This window comes from Schistocerca cancellata, chromosome 3 (assembly GCF_023864275.1).
Source record: "Schistocerca cancellata isolate TAMUIC-IGC-003103 chromosome 3, iqSchCanc2.1, whole genome shotgun sequence".
In the NCBI taxonomy this organism is placed as follows: Eukaryota; Metazoa; Arthropoda; class Insecta; order Orthoptera; family Acrididae; genus Schistocerca; species Schistocerca cancellata.
Genome location: NC_064628.1, coordinates 449,645,073 through 449,672,047, shown reverse-complemented (window position 1 = coordinate 449,672,047; position 26,975 = coordinate 449,645,073). Strand labels below are relative to the sequence as shown.

Here is a 26,975-nt window from a genome sequence, read left to right as displayed (position 1 = left end):
TTATTATTTCTTCATCATTTGTTATGCTTATCATTGCAGTAATACCTATAGACATGCTGAACTGAATATTATGAGCCTTTTTCAAAATTGAGTGTGAGACCATTCCCAGGAAACCAGTCAATGGTACTTTTAAGAAGATTTTTTACAATTTTCTCCATTTGCACAATACTAGTGTCATCTGAAGAAAAACGTAATTCTGTTTGTTTTGTATTAGATGGAACAATAGTGGACCTGTGACTGAGCCTTGGCGAACCCAATACGCGATTTCTCTCCAGTCACAATAATGCCCACGGAGTATACTGAGTGAATAATTAAGTAAAATTTTCTCTATTCTTTTGGTTAGGTACGATATTCTCCACTGCTCGGCAGTACGAGCAGTCCCATAAAACTGCAATTTATTTAGGAGATACTGTGGTCACAGAAAATACCAACCGGTGCTACTTCGTTATTTAATGCGTGTAAGATTTAGTGAGTGAACATGTAAATGGAATTCTCAGTAGAGCAACTTTTTTCAAATCCGCACTGTGATTTGCCGAGGATATTATAGTTACTCAGGTCAAGTACTATTACAGAATACATCACGTTCTCAAACATTTTGGAAAATGATGTCAGCAGTGAAACACATCAGTGTCGTCCACATCTCTAAAAAAATGGCTCTGAGCACTATGGGACTTAACTTCTCAGGTCATCAGTCCCCTAGAACTTAGAACTACTTAAACCTACCTAAACTAAGGACATCAAACACACATCCATGCCCGAGGCAGGATTCGAACCTGCGACCGTAGCGGTCGCGCGGTTCAAGACTGTAGCGCCTAGAACCGCTCGGCCACTCCGGCCGGCTCACCTTTGAGGAATAGGGGTTCGACAAGGGCATATTTCAGAAAAAATGCTTGGATATAGTGATGCATTTCAGATTCCATACAGCATTTTTAGTATTCTATTGGAAACACCATCAAAACGGAAACAGTTTTTATTTTTAAGTGAATTTATAACTTTCCTAATTTCAGAAGAAGTTGGTAACATGAATACAGTGAGCGGGTTCCAGCGGATATAGGATGCAGTAGCTGTTTATAGATGAAGAATCTTGCCCAGGATAGATTAGCATTGTGAGCTACGTCTAACCAGTCTTCGGACTGAAGAGCACAACAACAGTCTCTGTCTACAGTATCAACTCCCACGTTGCAGTCAGACGCGTTATTCATCGCAACCCTGGTGGAAGTGTTGTGTGTCGCTGTGGGGTACAGTGTTCGCAACGTAGACTGTGCCGCTTCGGTAGACGGCCTTGTTGCCGCCCACCGTGGCCACCGCAAAGTATGCTAATTCATGCGTCGGCCGAGCAGTTGCGGCTACACGGCGATCTTGTGACGCGATTCCACGCAGGAGCCCAAATATTAGCACAGAGGCGCGGCCGGGCCCCGCTCCCCACACGCCGCCTTTGTGTTCCACCGGCGCGCGCGTAATTGATCACAGGCGCCATGCGCAGGCATCCCTTTATCGGAGGAGGTTTGCATGGCCCGTGAATGAGGTGCACGTACCCTTTCCCCTTTCTGTCTCTCCCTCAATTTTTGCCTACCCCTCTCTCTTTCCTCTCCCTCTGTGCTTCTCTCCTCTTTCCTGTGACATGAGCAAAACTCCGAATAAACATTCTGACACGTTGAAAAGAACGCTGTATCGGTCGCACTGGAATTATCAGAGACCGTTCAGTGATTCTGATGCTAACATTTTACTTTTCGATAGAGTCCCACACACTTCGTGGTTTCGGTCTTTTTTCTACGATCTGAAGATGGCAGTTGGAAGCTGAAACCGCTGACTTCTTATCAAAATTATGCGTGTGATGTTCAAAGCTTTCCCGGAGTACTGATTGTTCCATAAAAACACGGGAGAACTGCCGGATATCAGTAACGTCCTGCCACGATATTTCGGCGCAAAGTCTTCTGGCCATCTTCAGGCGAGTGCCACTCTAGTAGTACTGGCGAGTACGTGCTGAGCTCCGCTATTTAAAGCCATACTGAGGTGACACAGCGCATGCGCTGCTCAGCGTGCGCATTCGTAACAGCTCCGTGCGCTGCGCCTCGCGCCTCCACGGTGAAAGCTTGGCGTATCGATACCAGGCCGATTTTCATCTTCGTGCAGATAACTACGTCGACTACGAAGTTTCTCTATAACAGGATTCCAAGCAGAATTTAGCTTATAACCGCTATCTCGATTGATGAGAGTCTCGTTGTCAGACAATCGTATTTTCACAGATTCATTGATAATCGAGCTCCAAAAGTTTGATGTATGGGCCAAAATTTTTGTGTCGTTGTAATTCATGGAATGGCCTGTGGAAATACAATGTTCGGCGATTGCAGACTTGGTGGGTTGGAGAAGGCAAGTATGTGGCTGGTGTTTGCGACCGAACCGCCGAATCTTTCCATCAGTAAATGGGGTATGTTCTCAACTGACTCGGTTGTTTTAACCCCCTCCACTGACGGAATGACCCGCTTCCTAATTCCGTATGTATAAAACCAATACGGACTTGTAGCTGTCACGCCTTTGCGCTTACTGCTACGTATTTTAACTGTAAATAGCTCAGTCCTAATAGTAAGAGGTAGTAGTGAATTCACGTTGTTAATATTTGAATACAGCACAGCTGCCACAAGCTCAGCTCACTTTTACTCCACTCCTACCCTCGCCATTGCACCACATTAACTAGGTGCTACGTGGACCTTGCTAAATTCACTTGGTATACATTTTTGACCGTTACTCGCCAGTATTTACCTAATGATTAGTACACTCCTAACTGGACTATTTCCCTAAGAGCTGTGATGATTGAACGGGTTCGATCCACGGCCTACAGTGCCCTACAGTTCACACGGTAACACTGCCTACCTGACCCACTTAACTTGGTAGTGAGCTTATGTATCCAATCACCACTGCTAGCAGCAGTGGATAATCCTATCAGCACGACGAGAGCAGCAGACTTACCGTCGAATCCTCCTGAAAATACTTATAACTACGGTCGCCAGCTCTGAAGGAGCAAAAGAATAAATCAATTTTTGGCTCGTTTCAAAGTGAAATGACTTGAATTTAAACTTAATTCTGAATATTACTATTTATGATCATTCTAGATGATTCTACAAAGCAAATACTCTCTCAATTTCTGTGAGTTGGGTTGGTAATTACTACCAAGACAGTTTATGCAACTTGGGTTAACAAAATTCTATCCTTCAACTTATTTAATGATTTTGGATATTACTCTTTGGACAATTGATACAGAATTAGTTAAGTGACTTTACTTGAAAGGTTACTCAGAAAAATTTAAGTAACTATAAATAGGTGACTCATTCTGGTGTGACCATTGCTCTTTTCAACATTCTTATTCGCTAAAGTATTCGACAACCAAAAGAATTGTAAATGAAAGAGGTGATAGTGGCCTCAGTCTGATTTCACTATACTATGTTTGACATTACTACACTTCACAATGAACAACATGCATCATAATTTTACTCATTACTATATTCTGTCCTCTGCACTTGCATAAAAGAAAACTGGTATTCTCCTTTTACATGTATACAAAGTTCGACTTAACAATTGCAAGCAGTCTTGCCTTGGGTAGACGTGTCGGTGCTGGTGGTGAGATGCATGTGGCTAACGCAGCTCTTCACGCCTCATGCCCTTAATGGCGGCTGGAACTATGAGCTGTAGCACTTGTATAAGCTACTGCACGTCCGCCATAAAATCTGGGTGCAGGAACTCTTACAATCAGCCCCAGTGGCATAGAGGCGGCTTCAACAACCATTCGTCGCGTTTCACTCCAAAAACGGCGACGATATTCGCCTCTTCTCTGTTGCACAATCACTTTTGCGTGAGCACAGTTACACACGTCCGATCACATCAACACTCCCCAGGCCATTCCATTGTTCAGTCCCTGTGTCTCCAGCTACCTCTAGCTACGCTCGTATCACCAAGAGTGGGGGCGTTCCCCTACCACCTTTTTACCGAAATCTTTTAGTATTTAAGAATATTTATATTTACTACCCTGGAGTTCATACCAGTCATAATGATTTACTACTAGTGCTTTGCAACATTAAATTATACAGTAATAACTTATAATTACCAAGAAAAATAATACATTTGACTCTGAGAGCTTAGTGCATTGTCTGACAGGTAGCGCTAATTCCCAGTTTCGCCAATAGATGGCATCAGGGTGCACTCCCTGGCATTCTCACACAAGCGGGCCTGTTTCCGACGCGCGGGCTCCAAATTACTGTCAGCCCACCATCATTTCAGTTCCGTTACATGTTCCACAATGTGTTCCTGCACAGTTCGTGTTGTTTGCCCTATATATGATTTGCCGCATTCACTCAATATTCTGTCTATCTGTGAAGAAATATTCCCAATAAATGGTAGATAAGCAGTCGACCTGAAGGCCTCTTCCTCTTCCTTGTTCCATCGTCTGTAAGTCTTCATCACTCTGTTCACTTGCCTAGGTGAAAAGCCATTCTTCAGAAATACTTTTTGCAGGTGTTCCAATTCCGCTTGAAGACTGTCGGCGTCAGAGATGGTATGGGCACTGTGGATCGAGGTTTTGAGAACGCCCATTGTTTGTGCTGGATGGTGGCAACTAATAGTTTGTAGATACAGGGGTGTATGAGTGGGTTGTGTGTACACCGAGTGACCAAGTGTGCCATCACTCTTCCGTCGCACCAAGACGTCTAAAAATGGCAGACAACCATCTTTTTCTATCTCCATTGTAAACTTTATGTTTTCATGTATGGAGTTCATGTGACAGATGTGTTGGGCAGTGTCTATAATATGCCCGTAGATGGCGAAACGTTGCTCGTTTCAGTACTGAGCGCCCAGTGTGCTCGTAAAGATGCCTGGAAAATACAGGGCTATTAAAATGATTGAAGCGATTTCATAAATTCACTGTAGCTCCATTCATTGACATATGGTCACGAGACACTACAGATACGTAGAAAAACTCATAAAGTTTTGTTCGACTGAAGCCGCAGTTCAGGTTTCTGCCGCCAGAGCGCTCGAGAGCACAGTGAGACAAAATGGCGACAGGAGCCGAGAAAGCGAATGTTGTGCTTGAAATGCACTCACATCAGTCAGTCATAACAGTGCAACGACACTTCAGGACGAAGTTCAACAAAGATCCACCAACTGCTAACTCCATTCGGCGATGGTATGCGCAGTTTAAACCATCTGGATGCCTCTGTAAGGGGAAATCAACGGGTCGGCCTGCAGTGAGCGAAGAAACGGTTGAACGCGTGCGGGCAAGTTTCACGCATAGTGATGTGAAAGACTCTGTGTTTAAACCTCCCCTACCAAGAAACGTGCCAGAACTGCGAGCTCGCATCAACAATGCTTTCGAAGTCATTGATGGGGACATGCTGCGCCGAGTGTGAGAGGAACTTGATTATCGGCTTGATGTCTGCCGAATCACTATAGGGCACATTTCGAACATTTGTGAATGCCTAAAAAAACTTTTTGAGTTTTTGTATGTGTGTGCAAAGCATTGTGAAAATATCTCAAATAATAAAGTTATTGTAGAGCTGTGAAATCGCTTCAATCATTTGTAATAACCCTGTACTTACTTCCGCCAAGTATGGTTGCCTGCAGAAACATTTCGCCTGATTTCCCTGTAACCCCACATAAATGTCATGTAGTTCCATCTTCATGACAGTACTCGGCCTCACACTGCAGGGACAATGAGAACGTTCCTGCAGCGTTTTCAATGGGAAGTGCTTGGTCAGCCACCATACAGCGTGGGATTGGCTCCATCTGATTTTCACATCTGCTCAGATGAACCGCTGGCTATGCAGGCAACATTTTACTGTGGTATATCGAGAGGTTGTAAATTGTACTGAAATGCAGGCGGATCTGCAGCGAATTGACGCATGGTGCAGGGAATGGCAATTGAATCTCAATGTAGACAAGTGTAATGTGCTGCGAATACGTAGAAAGATAGATCCCTTATCATTTAGCTACAATATAGCAGGTCAGCAATTGGAAGCAGATAAATCCATAAATTATCTGGGAGTACGCATTAGGAGTGATTTAAAATGGAATGATCATATAAAGTTGATCGTCGGTAAAGCAGATGCCAGACTGAGATTCATTGGAAGAATCCTAAGGAAATGCAATACGAAAACAAGGGAAGTAGGTTACAGTATGCTTGTTCGCCCACTGCTTGAATACTGCTCAGCAGTGTGGGATCTGTACCAGATAGGGTTGATAGAAGAGACTGAGAAGATCCAATGGAGAGCAGCGCGCTTCGTTACAGGATCATTTAGTAATCGCGAAAGCGTTACGGAGATGATAGATAGACTCCAGTGTAAGACTCTGCAGGAGAGACACTCAGTAGTTCTGTACGGGCTTTTGTTGAAGTTTCGAGAAAATACCTTCACCGAGGAGTCAAGCAGTATATTGCTCCCTCCTACGTATATCTCGCGAAGAGACCATGAGGATAAAATCAGAGAGATTAGAGCCCAATCAGAGGCATATCGACAATCCTTTCCACGAACAATACGAGACTGGAATAGAAAGGAGAATCGATAGAGGTACTGAAGGTACCGGCCGCCACACACCGTCAGGTGGCTTGCAGAGAATGGATGTAGATGTAGATGTAGATTTTGGCACAGACAACGAGTAGGAGTCCAGAGTACAAAGTTGTCGGAAAGCATAGGAGACTGCCTTCTATGACGAGGGTAGTGCAAAGTTAGTACAACGCTACAACGGATGCTTAAGTCCGAGTAGCGACGATATAGAGAAACAGCTGAAAGCGTGACTAACTATTGCAAATATAAGAGTTTTGTTTTTCACTGTGGTTTCCATTCTACGACTGACCGTTCCTTACGTTCCGAATAGACCTCCTACTTTCAAAACAATCTTATATGTCATCCCGCAACCACATTATGACAGTACTTCAAAAACGAACGATACGAAAATAGATGCACGAAACAGATTTAAAACAAGTAAACTTCGACTGTCTTCTATTGACGATATACCAACTGAGCTATCCAAACATGACTCACGACTCACCCTCGCAGCTTTACTTCGACCAGTGCTCACCAGTTTGGAAACCAGAGAACGACGAGTGGGAGAAACCACAGCTACGAGTGCGCGTCGTGAGTCATGCTTGGGTAACTCAATAGGTAGAATTCTTGTACGAGAAAGATTAAAGTCCCAGATTCGAGGTCTGGTTCAGTACGCAATTTCAATCTACTATCCTTGCGAAAGGCTTCATGTACAACTGTGTTATCGGTTAGCCTTGAAAAATTTTGACCATAAATTTCAACAAGGTCTTTGTTTAGAAACTGTTTTTCTCCTTTGTATTTTTTTTTTACAATGAAACAATTTGTACTACTATTTCTCAGTCGATTCACCACGGAAGTTCATTCTGGAAGATCACGAAAACAACCACCCATGTCCCCATTGCTCCCGACTCGTTTTCCAGCCGCATTTGTAAATTTAAAGGTAGACTGACATAGCTCCAAGTTGTAAAAATCACGGATGCAAAATACATCTACATCTCCGTACTCTGTCAAATACTATGAAGCGTACAACCGAGAATTAGTTCCCGTTCCTACCGGGAGTTGACTTGGACAGAAAGATTAGTTAATGCCTCTGTGCCCGCTGTAAGTGGTTTATTTTTGTCTTCAGCCTCTCTATGGTAACGATCAGCATATATTTCAAGATTATTAGTAGAAAAATAAGCACAGTTTCCTTTTAACGTACATTTCTACATCTTTCACTTAGTACTGGTTTTTAAAGTTTGTAAGTAGGCTTTTCACAATAATTTGTATTTGTCTGTAAATGTTCGCCAATTTAGGTTTTTCAGAAATAAAATAAAAAAAATTGAACCATTCGTACTGGCCTTCACTAAATACGTTTATTTCCCTACAGTTCTATTTGGTACGGATTTCAAACCCACGAGCAATATTTTAAGATGAGAAATAAAAGGCTGTTTTAATCAGTTTCTTTTGTAAACTGACTGCATTTTTCCAGTGAACCAAAGTTTACCTCATATTTTAACAATCACTGAGCTTATGTGATCATTCCATTTCAGACATATACCAATTGTTACTTGCAATTATTCGTATTCCAATTTAGACTCATTGATATTCTAGATGTAGAGCACACTGCGCAAAAGAAGTGAACATTCACCATTTTTAAACGGCCTCATTTTTCGCTCTTGTAACACAGAAGTGGGAAATTTTGCTCGAAGATGCCTACAACCTACCTCTGTAATGGTAAAAAGGCATGACGCCCTACGCTCTCACCCTTCGGCTCGGTGACAGTTCAGGCGCAAAGGAAAACGACAAGAGCTCAGACGTTCATGTGAGGTGTCAGAGTCCTGCCCAACGCCACCGTGGACGTGTCACGCAATGAGAACGTCGCCAAACCCTCTCTCACCCACATTTAAGTCCTTCTTTTGGAGCCTCTGTGACTGAAGTCAGAACCGTGACAACCGATGCTGCAATCACGCAGGTTTCTTAGGTGGAAAAAGTTTTAGTCGTACTGCGGCACAAATTCGACACGAAAGAGCCAAAAAGAGGGCATAAAGGGTGTCAATGAAACCATCCCTTCAACTGGTACATTCATTTACACACACCTTGCTGTCGAAAAAGGCAGTTTGCATTGCGATGTGCAACAGAACGTTCTTGATATCTTTTGGCGCTGCAGACACCCCCTGGATGATTCAACCCTACTCTGATGACACCGTGGAGCTCCAATACCTTCGAACTTGATCTGACCGCCTTTGGAATGTAGCACGACCACAGTTTTTTGATCTGGTATAAAACGTAGAACATATACGGACCATTACAAACGGCATCCAAACCATTAAATATTGTGTATGTTTTTTCAGCCCTCCTACTTCGCGCCCATCTGTGGCGTGATCATAAGGGTCTGTGACATGGCCCCTGGGCAGGCAACCCGTTCGAGTGGTGCCACACTCCAGCTTTAGTGTTGCTTATATGGGTTTGTGGAATCTGACTTGCCTGCCCGCAGGTCCTAGGAATAGGTCAAGGGTCAGTTCTGTACAGGTATATTTTTTATAAGTGCTCAAAGAAAGGTGTGTGGGCGGTGTTGAGAGTGTTGCCAAACTGGGGTCTTACAGAGATCCTTTGCCATTTTCTTCATGCACATAGCTATATCGGGCGCGAAACAGGAAGCCTGAATCATCATAAAACTACCTGCTGCTTCCAATCACATTCAAATTTAGTCAAATGGTTTTGAACGAGCCCCTAGTGGCTCCACACCGTACACCAGAACAAACATTGAGGGATCTTTGCACTATGAAGGGGTCAGACCACGATCACTGGGGTTATAGCACCTCTATATCGTTAGAAATGGATTTAATCGTCCTGGGGGATGTCAGCAGTGCATAGGTTGTCAAGACCTCCATTCTGCTGCACATCGCACTGCATACTGTCGTTTCCAACTGCGAGATATGTGTAAATGAAGGCTCCAAGGGAAGGGGTGGTATCATTGATGCCTTTTTGTCACACCCTGATGCTCTTTTTGTAGATGGTAAGCAGCGGTGAGCCTGAAATACTTTCTGTGGACGCATGATTCCACTGTTGAGTGGCGACGTCCTGACCTGCATCCCAGAAATGTCAAGAGAAGTGGTCTGTGGTGCGTAAGTTTGGAGAGTGGGCATTGCTGACACCCTGCTCTTCTTGTGACACGCCAGCGTTGGCATTTGGTACAACTGTGATGAAATTTTATGTCAGTGTGGCATTATTAACCCACCTTACACTTCGCATGAACTTCTGCAGAAGATACAGCACACAGAGCCCCATGTTGCCAAAACTTGGGTGTCAGTTAAGGTTAAGTTCCAAAAAAGGTCGTACACTATGTTAGCATTGCCATATGGCACACAGTTAATTAGGAATGGACATCCATCTGCCATATACTGGGTGATTCAGCTCCCATACCGCAGAGTTTTTTGCAACACGCAACGCCTTCAAATATCATGTGTTAGATTTTCATATTCTCTCGCTTGCTACACACAGACTATTAGTCCAACAGAAGGAAATGAACAGAACCTTTTTGTAGGAAATTTAACTTAGTTAAATATTGTACTAGGTTATGTTTTCGCTAGAGGCAGTAGTTTTAGAATTATTCAAGCAAAACATACAAAAGTGATCTTTGAACGCGTTTTTCTTGATTAACTCGAAAACGATGTCCTCCAACGAAAACGTATCCGAGTACAAAAGTAACTAAACTAAATTTCCTACACGATAGGACTGTTTACTTTTTCTATCGGACTAAAAGTTTGCCCTTAGCGAACGAGAGAGTTTGAAATTTTTGCACATGGTGTTCGAAGGCGTTGTGTGTTGCATAAAATTCAGCACTAGGGGCAGCTGTATCACGCTGCACGTAAGCTGTCACTTGAATCCACTCAGCTGTTATCCAGTACCATACCTAGAGTTAGTACCAAATGAAAGTATAACGACGAGTGTTTCTGGACTCATCTACAACGCTGCCAATAAGAGACAAAGGAACGTTATGAAAGTGATGCTTGTAAATTTGCATTGGATCTAGGACTATACCAGTGTTTGAAGACAGTGCAAGAGAACATTGACATATGTTGACACATAGAGCATTCCTGCTCCAATTAAGCATTGCAAAGAGTTTTTCAATAAATTATTGTAAATTGTTGCTAATCTTCCTCGTCCATTGTCCTGCTGTACGCGTCGTGGAACGCTATTTGGCCCTGTGACGACTCTTTATAGTTGCTACATATGGATAAGCCGCCTCACAGCGGCAATTATTTCGTAGGGGGCACTCTTCGTGTTGCATTTACACGTTTGATACCAAGTGCACTTAGTTTATACAACATTTTTGTTCAAAGCAGCGTATAAGTCTCTGGAGTACTTTGTCCGCCGCTCGTGGTCTCGCGGTAGCGTTCTCGCTTCCCGAGCACGGGGTCCCGGGTACGATTCCCGGCGGGGTCAGGGATTTTCACCTGCCTCGAGATGACTGGGTATTTGTGTTGTCCTCATCATTTCATCATCATCCAGGAAAGCGGCGAAATTGGACTGAGCAAAGATTGGATAATTGTACGGGCGCTGATAACCACGCAGTTGAGCGCCCCACAAACCGAACATCATCATCATCTGGAGTACTTTCGTTTCGATACTTGTTCAGCTTTTTCTGATAGTACATCATTATAAATAACTACACTATCTGCGGTTAATATCGATATTTTCTATCAGATCATTAATATACAACATGAACAGCAAGAATCCTAATGCATATCCATGATTCACGCATGAAGTTGCTTCTATCAATGTCTCTCTATCCAAGATAATAAGCGGCCTCCTCCCAAGTGAAAGATCCTCAATCCTGTCTCAAACTTTGTTTTATACCCCCGTATGATCGTGGGTTTGCTAATGCAAGTTGGTGTGGCTCGTTTGCTAATGTAAGTTGGTGTGGCTCCTATTCATATACTCCACGACAGCAGTCAAGACATATCTCCTTCACCTGATTGGCTTTATCCACGGTTTCCACTATGACTTAAGAGAAAAACATAAATTGGCTAATACTGCACGCAGACAATTGACACATGCATAATATCACTCCTATTTGATCACAAGTAGCGAGCCCATTGGCACATACTTCAAGAGAGGCTAAAAAGTCATAAAATGAAAGAAGTACGTTAGTCAAAATTACAAACTAGGAATAATCAGAAGAATTTCATTTGCAATAAATTGTTGTAGTACGATATGAGAGACATGTAAAGGTATTACTGAGATTACAGCTAAGAACATTGTGTGTACTCACAAGAAACGTAACAGTTTGTGATATGTCCCGAAAAACATCAGATTTCCTGCTACAAGCCACTGTCATTGAACTACAATCTCCCCACGCCGTAAAACAAACTTAGTGAAGAGTGAACCTGACAACATTGTATGACAAAGGTTATCTGTCTTTCGATGACATTGAAAACAAAGAGAGTGAGTGAGTAAAAAAACAATATTTTGCATAACTTTTGTTTGAGGAACTGAAAACAAGTATCTCAACCTCACTTTCGCTTACTACTGTTTTCAATAGTTTACGTGCGAAACATATCTACACATAATTGAATCCAACGTTAAGACTTTAGTGTTACAGCTACATGGCACTTAACGCTACTGCTGTAGCGGTTAATTTATGCTTTGTACATCTCCACGTTTATTTAACGGGGAAAGTACAATGTAGACACACGCAGGCTGCAGAAACCTCTAGTGGAATTTAACGCTGTGGAGACAAAGCAAATGTTTGGATTCGAAATACAACTCCATTTACAGTGCGGCTGGGAAATCTGTTGTTTCTCTCGGACAGTGATAAAACCGGTTTAGCCAAAACGACCTACGAAGTAGCGCAGCATTTATTGTCAGCCAGGATTGGTAATGTAAACATTAGTGGTTTTCCCCGATTGTCCCAGCATGAGATGACGTCTCCACAATAGTACGACGTATGGCAGCCTTCCAGAAACTATTTGCACACACCAGTAGCTTATATCCGTTCACAGTTTGTTTAACCGTAGCGTTTTCGTGGAAATTAATTCTTAAACTCGTAAATTTGGGAGCTATAAAATGACCTTGCCATTCACATCATTTGGTGTTACTGATTTTGTTTAAAAGCTATCCTGTACTGGTAAGGCAAAGCAGTATGACCACTAGTCGCTGAATACTACCTGGTGATGTTGCGCGCACACCACCCGGTAAGAAAAGTATGTAAAGCGGACCACAAATGTTGATATTTTAACAAACCGCCGATTGTTATGACCCACCGACTAGAAACGTTCATTTCGGAAATGCGAAACAGTTAAGAGTGCTTTTGTCATGAGCATCTATCGAAAGTGGATGAAGGACTACGGATCCACGACTAGGCCGATGGGTACTGAATGTCCACTTCTTATCATAGAACGTAGAGGTCTGAGGCTTGCCTGCTGCGTAAAGCAGGGCAGGCAGCGATCAGTACCAGATCTGAAGACAGAGCACAATGCTAGTACAGGCACAACTGATTCATTGCTTGATGTCATCCTCGATGGCGATATCATTTACAATTTCAATTGACAAGGCGAGAATAGTATTAAAGTGCTCAGCTGATGATTTTAGAATCTAAATACACTCCTGGAAATTGAAATAAGAACACCGTGAATTCATTGTCCCAGGAAGGGGAAACTTTATTGACACATTCCTGGGGTCAGATACATCACATGATCACACTGACAGAACCACAGGCACATAGACACAGGCAACAGAGCATGCACAATGTCGGCACTAGTACAGTGTATATCCACCTTTCGCAGCAATGCAGGCTGCTATTCTCCCATGGAGACGATCGTAGAGATGCTGGATGTAGTCCTGTGGAACGGCTTGCCATGCCATTTCCACCTGGCGCCTCAGTTGGACCAGCGTTCGTGCTGGACGTGTAGACCGCGTGAGACGACGCTTCATCCAGTCCCAAACATGCTCAATGGGGGACAGATCCGGAGATCTTGCTGGCCAGGGTAGTTGACTTACACCATCTAGAGCACGTTGGGTGGCACGGGATACATGCGGACGTGTATTGTCCTGTTGGAACAGCAAGGTCCCTTTCCGGTCTAGGAATGGTAGAACGATGGGTTCGATGACGGTTTGGATGTACCGTGCACTATTCAGTGTCCCCTCTACGGTCACCAGTGGTGTACGGCCAGTGTAGGAGATCGCTCCCCACACCATGATGCCGGGTGTGCCTCGGTCGTATGCAGTCCTGATTGTGGCGCTCACCTGCACGGCGCCAAACACGCATACGACCATCATTGGCACCAAGGCAGAAGCGACTCTCATCGCTGAAGACGACACGTCTCCATTCGTCCCTCCATTCACGCCTGTCGCGACACCACTGGAGGCGGGCTGCACGATGTTGGGGCGTTAGCGGAAGACGGCCTAACGGTGTGCGGGACCGTAGCCTAGCTTCATGGAGACGGTTGCGAATGGTCCTCGCCGATACCCCAGGAGCAACAGTGTCCTTAATTTGCTGGGAAGTGGCGGTGCGGTCCCCTACGGCACTGCGTAGGATCCTACGGTCTTGGCGTGCATCCGTGCGTCGCTGCGGTCCGGTCCCAGGTCGACGGGCACGTGCACCTTCCGCCGACCACTGGCGACAACATCGATGTACTGTGGAGACCTCACGCCCCACGTGTTGAGCAATTCGGCGGTACGTCCACCCGACCTCCCGCATGCCCACTATACGCCCTCGCTCAAAGTCCGTCAACTGCACATACGGTTCACGTCCACGCTGTCGCGGCATGCTACCAGTGTTAAAGACTGCGATGGAGCTCCGTATGCCACGGCAAACTGGCTGACACTGACGGCGGCGGTGCACAAATGCTGCGCAGCTAGCGCCATTCGACGGCCAACACCGTGGTTCCTGGTGTGTCCGCTGTGCCGTGCGTGTGATCATTGCTTGTACAGCCCTCTCGCAGTGTCCGGAGCAAGTATGGTGGGTCTGACACACCGGTGTCAATGTGTTCTTTTTTCCATTTCCAGGAGTGTAATAATTTTTGGTAATAACAAGAGTATGAATAATAATAGTAATAACGGAAAATGCTTGAATAAATTTAAAGAGAAGAAACCACTCCACCTATGAAAGTGACATCAATGAACTATGTATTTCGTAAATCAATGTTGTCTTGATATACAGTTTCAACTTAAGAGAAAGTACATTAAATGACTGTAAACACGTGGACGCCTTGAAATTATGCAGGGTGTTTCAGTTGCCCCTACAGAAGTCGTTTTATGCAACCTTCAATATTAAATCTGGCATTCAAAGATCATGCGTGAGATATTCATATTCTCTCTTTCGCTACTCCTAAACGATTAGTCCTACAGGAAAAAATTGACAGGACTATTTTGTAAGTAATTTAATGCATTTTCGCTGGAGGCCACGGTTTTCGAGTTATTCAAGAGAAATGTGTTAATGTGGCCTCCAGACACACCTCCACCCCCACACGCTTCCCTCACCTGTCAGGATTTCTAGTGTGTTGTACGTGGCACTCGATCCTACCATTGCACAAAAATTCTCAACTGCACGAACTACCCAACATTCGATCTTTCTTTGTCTATATTCATTGGGGTTTTATGGGACCAGCATAGTCGGGTATTTCGTTAACATTATTAATTCAAATGTGAATGTGAGGGTAATGAAAGAAAAAGACTCCTGTAAAGGTTGCGCGAATACAAATTACGTCGATAATTCGACCTAAATTTAAACCACACAACCACAGTAGTTTTGCTGTCTGAAAGCCTGACGAATGTTGTTGTTGTTGTTGTGATCTTCAGTCCTGAGACTGGTTTGATGCAGCTCTCCATGCTACTCTACCCTACGCAAGCTGCTTCATCTCCCAGTACCTACTGCAACCTACATCCTTCTGAATCTCCTTAGTGTATTCTTCTCTTGGTCTCCCTCTACGATTTTTACCCTCCACGCTGCCCTCCAGTACTAAATTTGTGATCCCTTGATGCCTCAGAACGTGTCCTGCCAAACTATCCCTTCTTCTAGTCAAGTTGTGCCCCAAATTTCTCTTCTCTCGAATTTCATTCAATACCTCCTCATTAGTAATGTTGTCTACCCATCTAATCTTCAGCATTCTTCTGTAGCACCACATATCGAAAGCTTCTATTCTCTTCTTTTCAAAACCATTTATCGTTCATGTTTCACTTCCATACACGGCTACACTCCACACAAATACTTTCAGAAACGACTTCCTCACATTTAAATCTATAATCGATGTTAAGTTTCTCTTCTTCAGAAGCGCTTTCTTTGCCATTGCCAGTCTACATTTTATATCCTGACTACTTCTACCGTCATGAGTTATTTTGCTCCCCAAATAGCAAAACTCATTTACTATTTTAAGTGTCTCATTTACTAATCTAATTTCCTCATCATCAACCGATTTAATTAGACTATATTCCATTTTCCTCGTTTTGTTTTGTTGATGCTCATCTTATATCTCCATTTCAAGACACTGTCAATTCCGTTCAACTGTTCTTCGTGGTATAAGTGTGATGCAGCTGAGGATCCGTCAGTGGCCGATCATCTTCTGAGAAACAGAAATTGATTGCTTCGTCTCCAGCTGGGATTAATATCTTGACTCTGTGATGATCACTTTTGAATGGAACCGTTTCAAGGTCCCATTGTGGCAGGTGTACGTTTTTCATTTGATACTCCCTTATATCTTCCCTCATAACTATGAAATGAACAATATTTATTTTGTAAGGAATGGTACTGTAGAAAAGTCGAAACATTTCTAAATTTATGTGGTCTTAACTATTTTTCCTGACTGCATCATCATACTGAAAGCTGTAAGAACAAGAGTCCGAGTCGCCGAAGGCAAGACAAATCGCCAGAATATAACTGAGCATGGTGTTGCCCATTCTGTTCCAATAAGAACTTCTGGATATATTCGCGTCACTGAAACACCTCTCTGCTTCTGAATTGGACCGAGGCAGCACCAGAAGCATCTTAGACAAATATTTTCATATTTCTAACCAAAATTTAACCGTGTCTGTCAGATTCTCCCACTTCATAAAGCTTATTTTCTGCCATGAGAGGTATTCTTGTGTTACCTTTTATTCCACCTCAGAAGGAGATGGTGGACGATTGCCTGTAGGAGAGCATGGGCCTTTTTAGCCAATAGTTGTAGTTTGTGTTGCTGTGACATCATTTATTAAGGATGATTAGGTGCTTATTTAATTTTGTAGGATTTTTAACTGCATAGAGAGGCTACAGTTGAGAGGGAGGTGTTCATTTTGTTTCGTTCATTTCATATCCTGTATTACGATTGAGGGAAAAACTTCTCGATCGTACCTACATCTTGTATGATGGTTAATGACAGAAACTGGTAGATGACTAATGGGACAAATAAACAGCTAATGGTTAAATATTATGGAAACATTACAGACAATATGGACCATATGGAGTAAACAATACACATAAATCTTGATCATCCTTTGATAGTCATTTGTAGAAAGTTTGTAAACTTATATTAAAATATGTATCGATTGTCACAAGACTTAGGTGTGGGGAGAAGGAAGTGTAGAAGTTTATTGACACGGCACGGTATAATCACCCACTTGGAACAGCGTCTCCACCTGCTAACGGCTAATCATAGCTCCACCATACATGGTAGCACGAAATTTCCTTCGCTGTGATTAACTAAAACCCTCGAACCAGAAGTTCTCTCGTATCTGCAATGGAAGTTGCGTGGCGACAGTCGTGTCGGTAATGGCTCTAGCATATTGTTACGAAATATTGTTTTATGAAATGGCTGTTGACTGGCGGCGGTCACATAGAACGTTCGCGCATGTAGGGCCATTGTCGAAAAGTTTGCAAAATAAATTAATTATTGCACTATTAAGCAGCTGGTTGGTGGTGGAATGGCCATCAATGTACAGATTTAAGTGTGTAATAAGTTATCAGAAACATTCAAGCCCGGGCTGGATCTGAGCGCGGTCGTGTAAATGGACAGAAATTAGAAATATACACAGTTCGATATTAACATGATTTTCTACATAACTCTTTTGTTGTGTTACGTTGAACGTTATCTGCTGAGTATCGCAGCACTTAATAAAAGACTTACCTTGGAACAATAATTGCATGAGCTTTATTGAAAAGTAGTTCACGACTTTCCTACGATTCTCACAAGGGAACCCCCCATCGCACCCCCCTCAGATTTAGTTATAAGTTGGCACAGTGGATAGACCTTGAAAAACTGAACACAGAACAATCGAGAAAACAGGAAGAAGTTATGTGGAACTATAAAAAAATAAGCAAAATATACAAACTGAGTGGTCCATGCGAACATAGGCAACATCAAGGATAATCTGAATTCAGGAGCGCTGTGGTCCCGTGGTTAGCGTGAGCAACTGCGGAGCGAGAAGTCCTTGGTTCAAGTCTCCCCTCAAGTGAAAAATTTTTCTTTATTTTCGCAAAGTTATGATCTGTCAATTCATTCATTGACGTCTCTGTTCACTGTAATAAGTTTAGTGTCTGTGTTTTGCGACCGCACCGCAAAACCGTGCGATTAGTAGACGAAAGGACGTGCCTCACCAATGGGAACCGAAAACATTTGATCGCAAAGTCATACGTCAACCGATTCCTCCACAGGAAAACACGTCTGATATATTCTATACGACACTGGTGAGGGCATGTGCGTCACATGACAGGAATATGTTGTCGACCCACCTAACTTGTACACTTGGCGAATGGGTATAAAGATTCTTCTACATTGCCCGATTTAGGTTTTCTTGTGGATGTAAGAATTACTCCCAAAAAAGTGATCAAAACATAAGAGTTTGTCACATAAGCTGCAACAAATGAATCCAACAGTTTCACAGTCGTACACTTTTCTCTGTGCTGTCAAAACATATGTTTTTAACGTTTTCAAATTTTTCCGTGTGTAGACCGTCAAATCCTGCATATGTCCAAGCAAATCTGAACATGTCCTGGAATTTTGGAGAGCGAAGTTGATTATGTGTGAGTGCCTAAACTTTGATAATTGTCTGAAAATAAAAAATAAAATTTTACGCTCGAAGGAAGACCTCTCGTTCCGCAGCTGCTCACGCTAACAACGAGACCACGGCGCTCCTGGGCGCAGATCATCCTTGATGTTGCCTATCTTCGCATGGACTACTCAGTTTGTATATTTTGCTTATTTTTTTCATAGTTCCACACAAGTTCTTCCTGTTTTCTCGATTGATCTGTGTTCAGTTCTTCAAGGCCTATCCACTGTGCGAATTTATAACTAAATCTGAGGGGGGTGCGATCGGAAGGTTCCCTTGTCAGCCTTACAGTGCCAATACTAAACGAGATCACGACCAAGCCTATCCACTGAGCAAGAGGAACGTCTTTACAAGGCACCAGGTGAGTGCTCAGAGAAATGCTGCCAGATAGGCCTACGTTGTTCATTCTCAGCGACATCCCTCACGTGCAAGGCTGATCTGTTACCACCAGATACCGTGGAACATTACTGTAACGAGAGGAAGGTGTGGGTTCTGCTTTGCTGGATGTTGTCTTTCCCCATAGGAATGAAAATTTCCGTGATCGAATTGTACATGATCTCGTCGAACTGCTTTGTAACTCAGAGAAGACTGCTATACATATGAATTCAGGTTTCAAAAGAATGCAACGAGTTAACAGTAGTTCGCGTTCTCGCAACAGCTGTTTCAAAGAGTCAACACATCCAGCGTTGGTCACCACAACGCATTGATTAACATTCGCTTGAAGAATTGTTAAACATCAATGATACACGCCACCCACGTTACACAGTTCACGTTCGATATCAATAAGCAAATTCAAGTTGCTTGCGATCGTAGCGCATGTTTCTGCAATGTGCAATTGCCTGATTAGTCGAATCAGAGTGCACAAATGACTCCGCAGCTCGTGGTCTAGTGGAGAGCGTTGCTGCCTCTGGAATACGGGGTCTCAGGTTCGATTCCCGGCGGGGTTGGTGGTTTTCTCCGCCTGGTGACTGGATGTTTGTGTTCTCCTCATCAACATTCGGTAAGTGCCGAGACTGGAAATTGACAGATTTGGAAGTTCTACTGGAGCTGATGACTACGAAGTCGAGCGCCCCACAAACCATCATCATCATCATCATCCCCATCATCTGCACAAATGACAGCAGCCAATACTGAATAACTGAATCACAGATATAAAACGCCACAATGGAATTTTATTTGTGCGCTGTAGCTGCTTTAAAGGACATATTGTCGCAAAGCTCAACACTCGCATAGATAAAACTCAAAAAGTTTCCTACAGTTGCAGCGAACTTCATATTTCTGTTATGAGATCGTAGCAGTGAGCAGTTAGACAAAATGGCGACAGGCATCGAGGATGGGTTGTGTGAGAAGCTCATCTTCAGTGATGAAGTAACACTTTTCCTGTGATAGGCAGAATAAACAGTCGCAGATTGCAAATCTGATAGACAGATAATCTTCACTCTATCGCCCAGCAGATTCGAGGTTCACCAACAGTTAATGCTTTAAAGATTACTGTCCCTTTTTTCTGCGACAAGGCGTTACAGAACACGTGTATTTGGACATACTGTAAAATTGGTTCAAACGACAACTGTGGCAGCAATGTGGACTTCATCAACAAATATGATGGTGGTCCTCCCCACTTTCATGATGATGTTGCTGGTTCCTTAGGCAAGAAATTGATAAACTGGTGAGGTTGATGATCAGCAATTTATGTCATGGCGTCCACGTTCTCACGATTTAACCGCATGTGAATTATTTTTGTGTGGGGTTATGTGAAAAGTTTATCGTTTACGTTTTCTCTCCCAAGAAACCTACCAGAACTGCGAGTTCGCATCAACAGTGCTTTTCAACATATTCATAGGAACATATTGCCCCGAACATGGGAAGAACGTGATATCTGCAGAAGCAGTAGGGTGGACGGGGGGGGGGGGGGGGAGTGGGGAGGGGGGGGGCGGACACATACGGAGAACAATTAATATGTAAAAACACCTTTCTGATTTCAATGTGTCTGCAAAGACATATGACAATATATCAAATATAGCTACAGCTAATCTCTGAAATCAGTCATTTATTATAATTTTGTGTTATTTCTAATCGGTAGTTATCTGGTAGAAACATTTTCAATTTTAATATTCTATGTCACGGTGAAATAAATGTATGAGTAAATAGCTTCGTGGTATTCGAGTAGGCAGAAAACTGTTTACCTAATGAATAGTATTTAATTAAATATAGAAATAAGGACTTCACAGCTGCTAATTCTTCTTAACAAAGTTATTATAGGCTGTGTGAGGTACAGACGAGGAGGCTAATTCTGAATGCATATATAAACCTCGTGATCGGCAACGTAATTTAAAGATAACGTAAAGAATACAGAAAATGATTTTCAATGACTCAAGTATTTTTCCCTTACGCAAGTCATCTCCGAGTAACTAGAGCACGCCAGGGCTTAGGATATCACAGAGTTCAGGACAATAGCGGAAACCTATACCGTCACTACATGTCTATTTATCATTCTAGGTTAAGATGTGAGTATATAGTAAACTGCATGCACACTTGATCGTTTTGGTGCGAATCTGGCAGTCAGCGGCATGTGTCAATATCAGAACGTGAACTATGCATGGAGAATATTATTTCGAGTGCGACTGGGAGGAGAAGGCTAAATCAAAGCACAAGGTAGCTATAATTAAACTTCCGCTACATGAGTCGTTGTAGACGAAAACTATTTAACGCTTGGGCATCCAATTTTATAGTAACGATTTTCAGACTGGCCGCTGTAGTATTTGCGTTGCTAGTAGTGTGTGTCGTGACTTTACCATTCGACGCCGGTACTGGTACAGTGACGTATGCTTCAGACACAAGCATCAGTGCATTACGGTTACAGGCAGTTAACATGGGCCTCAAAATGTTGAACAGGGTTTCACTCGTAAGGCTGTCTTATCAAAACGACAACAAAAGTGTTGTTGCACTTTGCGAGTATCGACTACTTAAAGGAGTATGGAGGGTCTCTTTCTGTACCGGGGTTGAAGAATATGATTCGGAAATTCGAATTAAATAGCGAGTTGGGAACTGCTTCTGGGAGAGGACAACGGCCAATTGTGCCACAAACTGTTGACGAAGATGCTGTGGCCGTGGCTGAAAATTATAGATGCAATATGCGATATTCAAGCTGTGCGTAAGCTGTGTCACGATAGCTGAACATTGCTCGGTCAACCGTTCGGAAAGCGCTGCGAACAATTGCGCAATGGTATCTCAGGTTTGGTCCTAAGCTATTTTGTATGCAGATGGTCATCACATTGAGCAAAGTTTGTAACCTGGGACATAAATATGGTACGTAATTAAAAATCATTACCTTCCTGTGTGGCGATTAAAATGAATTTTTTAAAATGGTTTATTCAGTATTTCTCGCAGGTCCTCACAGATGTTCCCACAAGGTTTAATTGTTCTGCTATCACTCGTTTTAATGGAGGCGCTCTCAGGTAGCGAAATTCCTAGTTGGAACCTCCTATGTGGCTGGGCAGAAAGGTATCCATACCCGGTCTTCACACTCTAAGTATTTGAGAAAATGACTAAGTGAATGCAAAGTTGAGCACAAATAAATTTCATTGTTAGCTGAACTTCTCTTATATACGCAGACTGCGAAAGGATTAATCGTCTGTATGTTACTTGCAAAAACTTTTCCAATACTGGCTACGTCGAGTTCTTTGAAGCATCAGGTGAAAGCAGAGAACTATATGGAACCGACGAGATGCATACATAAACCAAACCTATAAATATGTCCTAGCTTTTATCACAGAAAAACATAACGTAGAATAATTACTAGCAGCAAATTCTTGTAAAATCTATAAAGGATGGGAATGGGCAAATATATTCCATAATAACTGCGATCATTGTCACTGGAATTCATACCGGAAAAGCCTATATGAAAGCCCTTTTTCTTTTTTATTACTCTAAGGTGTCGCATGTTGTAGACCGTAAAATTTTGTTAAGTTAGTACGTGAAGAAAGGATATTAAAGTGCATAGTTCCCAAACAGGACTACGAACTTAGGGCACACTTCCAAGAGACCAGCCTCTACAGTATCTACAACATTTTGCCATCAAGAAGACGAGACCTTTCTAATACAAATATTTTATAAAATTACTTCACAGACTGTGAAGAAAGTTTAAATTTAATTCAAAACATTGTAATCAGCGAATTCAGAACAAAAAATGTATTCCCTATTTTACCCTATATCCGGCGATAAGCATTTCTTCCAGCATCAGGAATTGGATTCTTTCACTCCAGCACCGTAATCTATCGCCCTTGTTACTGAACGTGGTTGATTGACTTTCGTAAGAAGAAATAACTTCTGGTACGATGGGGGCGTATGATTTTGCTACATGAGCATGAAAGTCTTTCATTTCTGGGACCACATTTTCCTGAAATTATGGAACGCTCATAGTTTTAAATATTGTGCTGTGCATTAGCATTTTATTGTTGTAATTCGGCAAGCATATAGCTCCCAGGAACATTATATGTTGACATTATTCAATTATGTAGCACAATCATTGACTCTCGTGATGTTCCATTCGCTGATGATGCACGAACAGAAAGATGGTCGGAACACCACAACAGCAAAAATTTTTCTAATTTTAGTCTGTTAATCATCGCCGAAGACAGCAATAATAGAAAATACTACATTACTTGCGTCACATTGGAAGGTTGCCTCAAGATATTGTGAAGGTAAAGCCTCTCCACATTACACACGAGCATTCTTGTAGCGTGTCTAATTGGAGTTCGTTTAACACATCTTTGACGATCTTATTCTGATTAAACCAACCCATTGTAACTCTTTCTTGAATATTCTGTACTCCATCCGCTAGTGCAACGTGGTAAGCGACCGAGATTACGAATAAGATGAATTTCAACTTTTACGTAATTTGGATGCTCCATAAGATTGCATCTTTCAGTTATCGAAACACACTACTATTACTATAACTGCAATGGCTTAGACATTTGTGAGCATTGGAAATTGCACAAATAAATATATGTTAAGGATACAATGTTTTCCTCTAAATCAGTTTTTACGGGTACTACATCATGCACATCATAGTGTAATTGAGGCACTGATGACCACAAGGACCCGAAGCGCGGACACTAAATTTTGAGAAAAACGGATGTTTCTGAGAATTGGATTACAAACAAGTCTCATTTGTTTGACTTGTTTATTAACCAAATCTCAACCATCTACACGTTGATAAAATAATGTACCCATTTTATATTATGAAATATTATATGTAGGACTATATTTATTATTAATTATTATATTTATTATTAATGTTAATTCACAATACTTCCATACATAGGCTAGTGGCAATGGTATTTTTTGACAGTTGTACAGTTTGGAATTAATGAGGAACTAGAATCAGAACATAAAGAACTGATAATACCCGGACCACAGGCCCTGTTACGACCTATTCCAACACTTGATGGTCCTCATTATGATTATTTTCGTTAAGCGTATTCTGTGGCTTTCGGTTAAGATAAAACTGACAATATACTTTCCATTACAAACTACTACTGCTACGTGCATGATGAGACTCTGAACTATGTTGACAACCCTCGATACTAATAGAAAAATGATACTGTGCTTTGTGTTTTGGGCTTATATGGAAATTAATATCAGACAAATCGGTTAGACAGATTTTCGTGAATTTTCATTTCATAAAATGTGAGCCAACAATACAGATAAACCTGTTTCACCATACAATGCGTGGATATCAAGAGCATACATACATTCTACGATCTCAAAATCGATGACAGTGTGTTTTACACTCTTACTGTTCTCAGTGTCTCAGCTGTTTTCTTACTAAAAATATTACGGCGGTAATATGTCAAATCAGATCACAAAATACCTGCAACAGTAGTAGTAGTAGTAGTATCTCAGAACGCCGACTTTTTATTGTTATATAAGCTTCCTTAAGAAGCAGGAAAAACTAGCTTGTAGTTGATTTCCATAGTAACATGGAACATGTGAACTACAACTCATAAAGTTAGCTATTTTGTACAGAAATATCTTTCTGTGTGGCTGCAGTTATCGTTCTAATTTTTTGTTTTTATGACTATATCAGAAGTGTACACTTTAAATATACAGTAGCTGACATTACGTTGGTCATAATGATAAATGTAGAAACGTTTCCTTCAAACAAAAGGAAGGAGTGTTTATATACACCAGAGATACCTGATGATATTTAGTGTTGTGTAAAATACCAGTTTCATATTACTTGCGTGAAAACTGAGAACTCTGTGGTTTTGCTGAGAGACATGGATATGTATTTCAGTGATTACTGTAATTTCAAGGGATAAAATATTTTTGCTCAGCAGGTCTCATAGACATTGTGGTGTTTTTTTCTGCTTTAAGTTTTGTGGATAGTTCTACTTCGATTGTGGAGTAGTTTTATACAACGAGAATAAAAAGAAGCAGTGAGATAAATGTGAACAATTCTTATAGATTAGTTCACGAGACAGTTATCTACCTATTGTAAATAGGCAGCATTTCCATTTACTTACAACAGTAACAACGAGTTCTTTGCTGTAGCCAAGATTCAGCATACAGCTTTCGACAGAAAGCAAGACTAGTGCAAAAGTCGTGCAACAAATGAACCTCTGATAAGCCTTACTCCTTCTGAAAAGAAATTACACGAAAAGAGGAAAATACATTAAGCTTTATATCATCTTTGAGTTTATCTATATTATCTTTGAGTGACCTTATCTTAAAAGACGACTTCAGGATACACAGTGAACAAGGTAATGAAATTTTAAAATCACAGTAACCTAAAAAGTAGGAAGGGAAATAACAACAACAAGGTAATATCTGGTATTAATTATTCATGAAAGGCATGAAGCTATGTTATGAAAACTGTATATCAACAATGACATTATGTTAATTACATCTATTTACTATACTTGGAGGAGAGACGCATTGTTTTAATCCTTTTTATATTTATCTTACCTTATAAACAATGAGAAAAGTTGACTGAATCACGAGTATTATCCGAAGATAAATTTGTTAAATTTGACAAGGTTGTGATCTCACAAGTTTAATGAAAAAATTCAGATTAGTAACTACACACTAGCAAAACCCAAACGTATCCAGTATTATTCCACAGTTCACTGTGACTTCCTTCAGGTAAAAAACCTGACAAAACAGATTTAGAATTGATCTTGAGTTGCTTACAGCTTACAGGAAAAAAAGACAGTGAACTATTAAGAATTATGTCTCTCACATGTAAAACACGTTCCGTTGCGATCGGAACAGAGCACAGGACATGAAATCCGTTCTAGGTAAACTGAAACAAATGAATAGTCTTAAATGTTACTGTACATATATAATAATTAGATGTGAACTTACCTTCTTCATGAATGACATGACGTTGGTTGGCAACATGTTTGGTGTCTGTGTGGTACTGCAGCAGATAGTTTATGTCAGATGATGGCAATATTTTGTTTGGTCCTCGATGTAAGGTAATGTTTGGCGATCAGTATATCACCGGCGCGAGACGCACGTGGCTGATACGCGTCACGGAAGCGCGACGCGGCCGTTACTCTAGCGGTGACCACTGCGCTCCTTCGTCGGCAGTGCTGGCAGCAGTGCGTGATGCGGTCACATGGTCAGTGGCAGGCCAATGCGATGGCAGCACGACAGCTGCTGCTGCGCCCCATAAGCGGTCATTCCGCAGGGCAGCCAACCTGCAAGTGAAACAAGAAACACATATAATGTTATTTGCAGGAAGAGTGGGAGAACCAGACTCATATCCATATAAGAAATATGTACTAAGTATTACATTTCATCATCATTTTATTAGCAGCCAACGACATCAGTGTCACGTTTTAGTTCAACTATATCTTTTAATGACCTGACATTGTCACTGTAGGGCCAGTGATATGTTATTTTAATAACTGTTGATTTATTGTAAAATCTTTTCTGTCCTAGAGCGGAATAGAAAATAGACAACTATTTTTGACCATTTCTCTTCATCTTCAGTTCTTAAAGATACCGAAATTGAGGGTACACAACAGGAAATGTATTGAACGTTAGTGATATTTAGAAAAGATTGTAGCAATATTATTGGACAACAACACCAAAATATAAAAAAGCCAGAACTAAGAGTGTTACAGAATTCATAGCACATAGTGAGTGGATCTTTACAGTAACCTAAATATCGGTAACGTATCACCTAGACGTGTGGTTACTGTAGCATTTTGGCATTAAACCATATTTACTTAATTTCGTTAGGCTTAACCTTTGCCTCACCAAGCTCTTTTACGTTTTTTAAACGTTACTTTTAACTGAATACTTTTCTTTACTCCACTGTGTATTGTTCTATTCATAATTTGTTTTATGGAATAACGGAAAATTGTAGATGATGTATATATCCAAATGTTCTTCACATATTCTCCAGTGTAGACAAAAAAATGTTCAAAT

General features: G+C 41.7%; 1 protein-coding gene across 1 annotated transcript in view; it reads right to left on the bottom strand.

The window, feature by feature from the left end:
• LOC126176362 (uncharacterized) overlaps positions 1-26,120 on the bottom strand; it is a 1,325,137-nt gene extending 1,299,017 nt beyond the window's left edge. The window contains exon 1 of the mRNA XM_049923517.1: positions 25,902-26,120. Coding sequence (XP_049779474.1) covers positions 25,902-25,937 — 36 coding nt within the window. The 5' untranslated portion in view covers positions 25,938-26,120. The remainder of the gene's footprint in view (positions 1-25,901) is intronic.
• Positions 26,121-26,975: the final 855 nt, after the last annotated feature.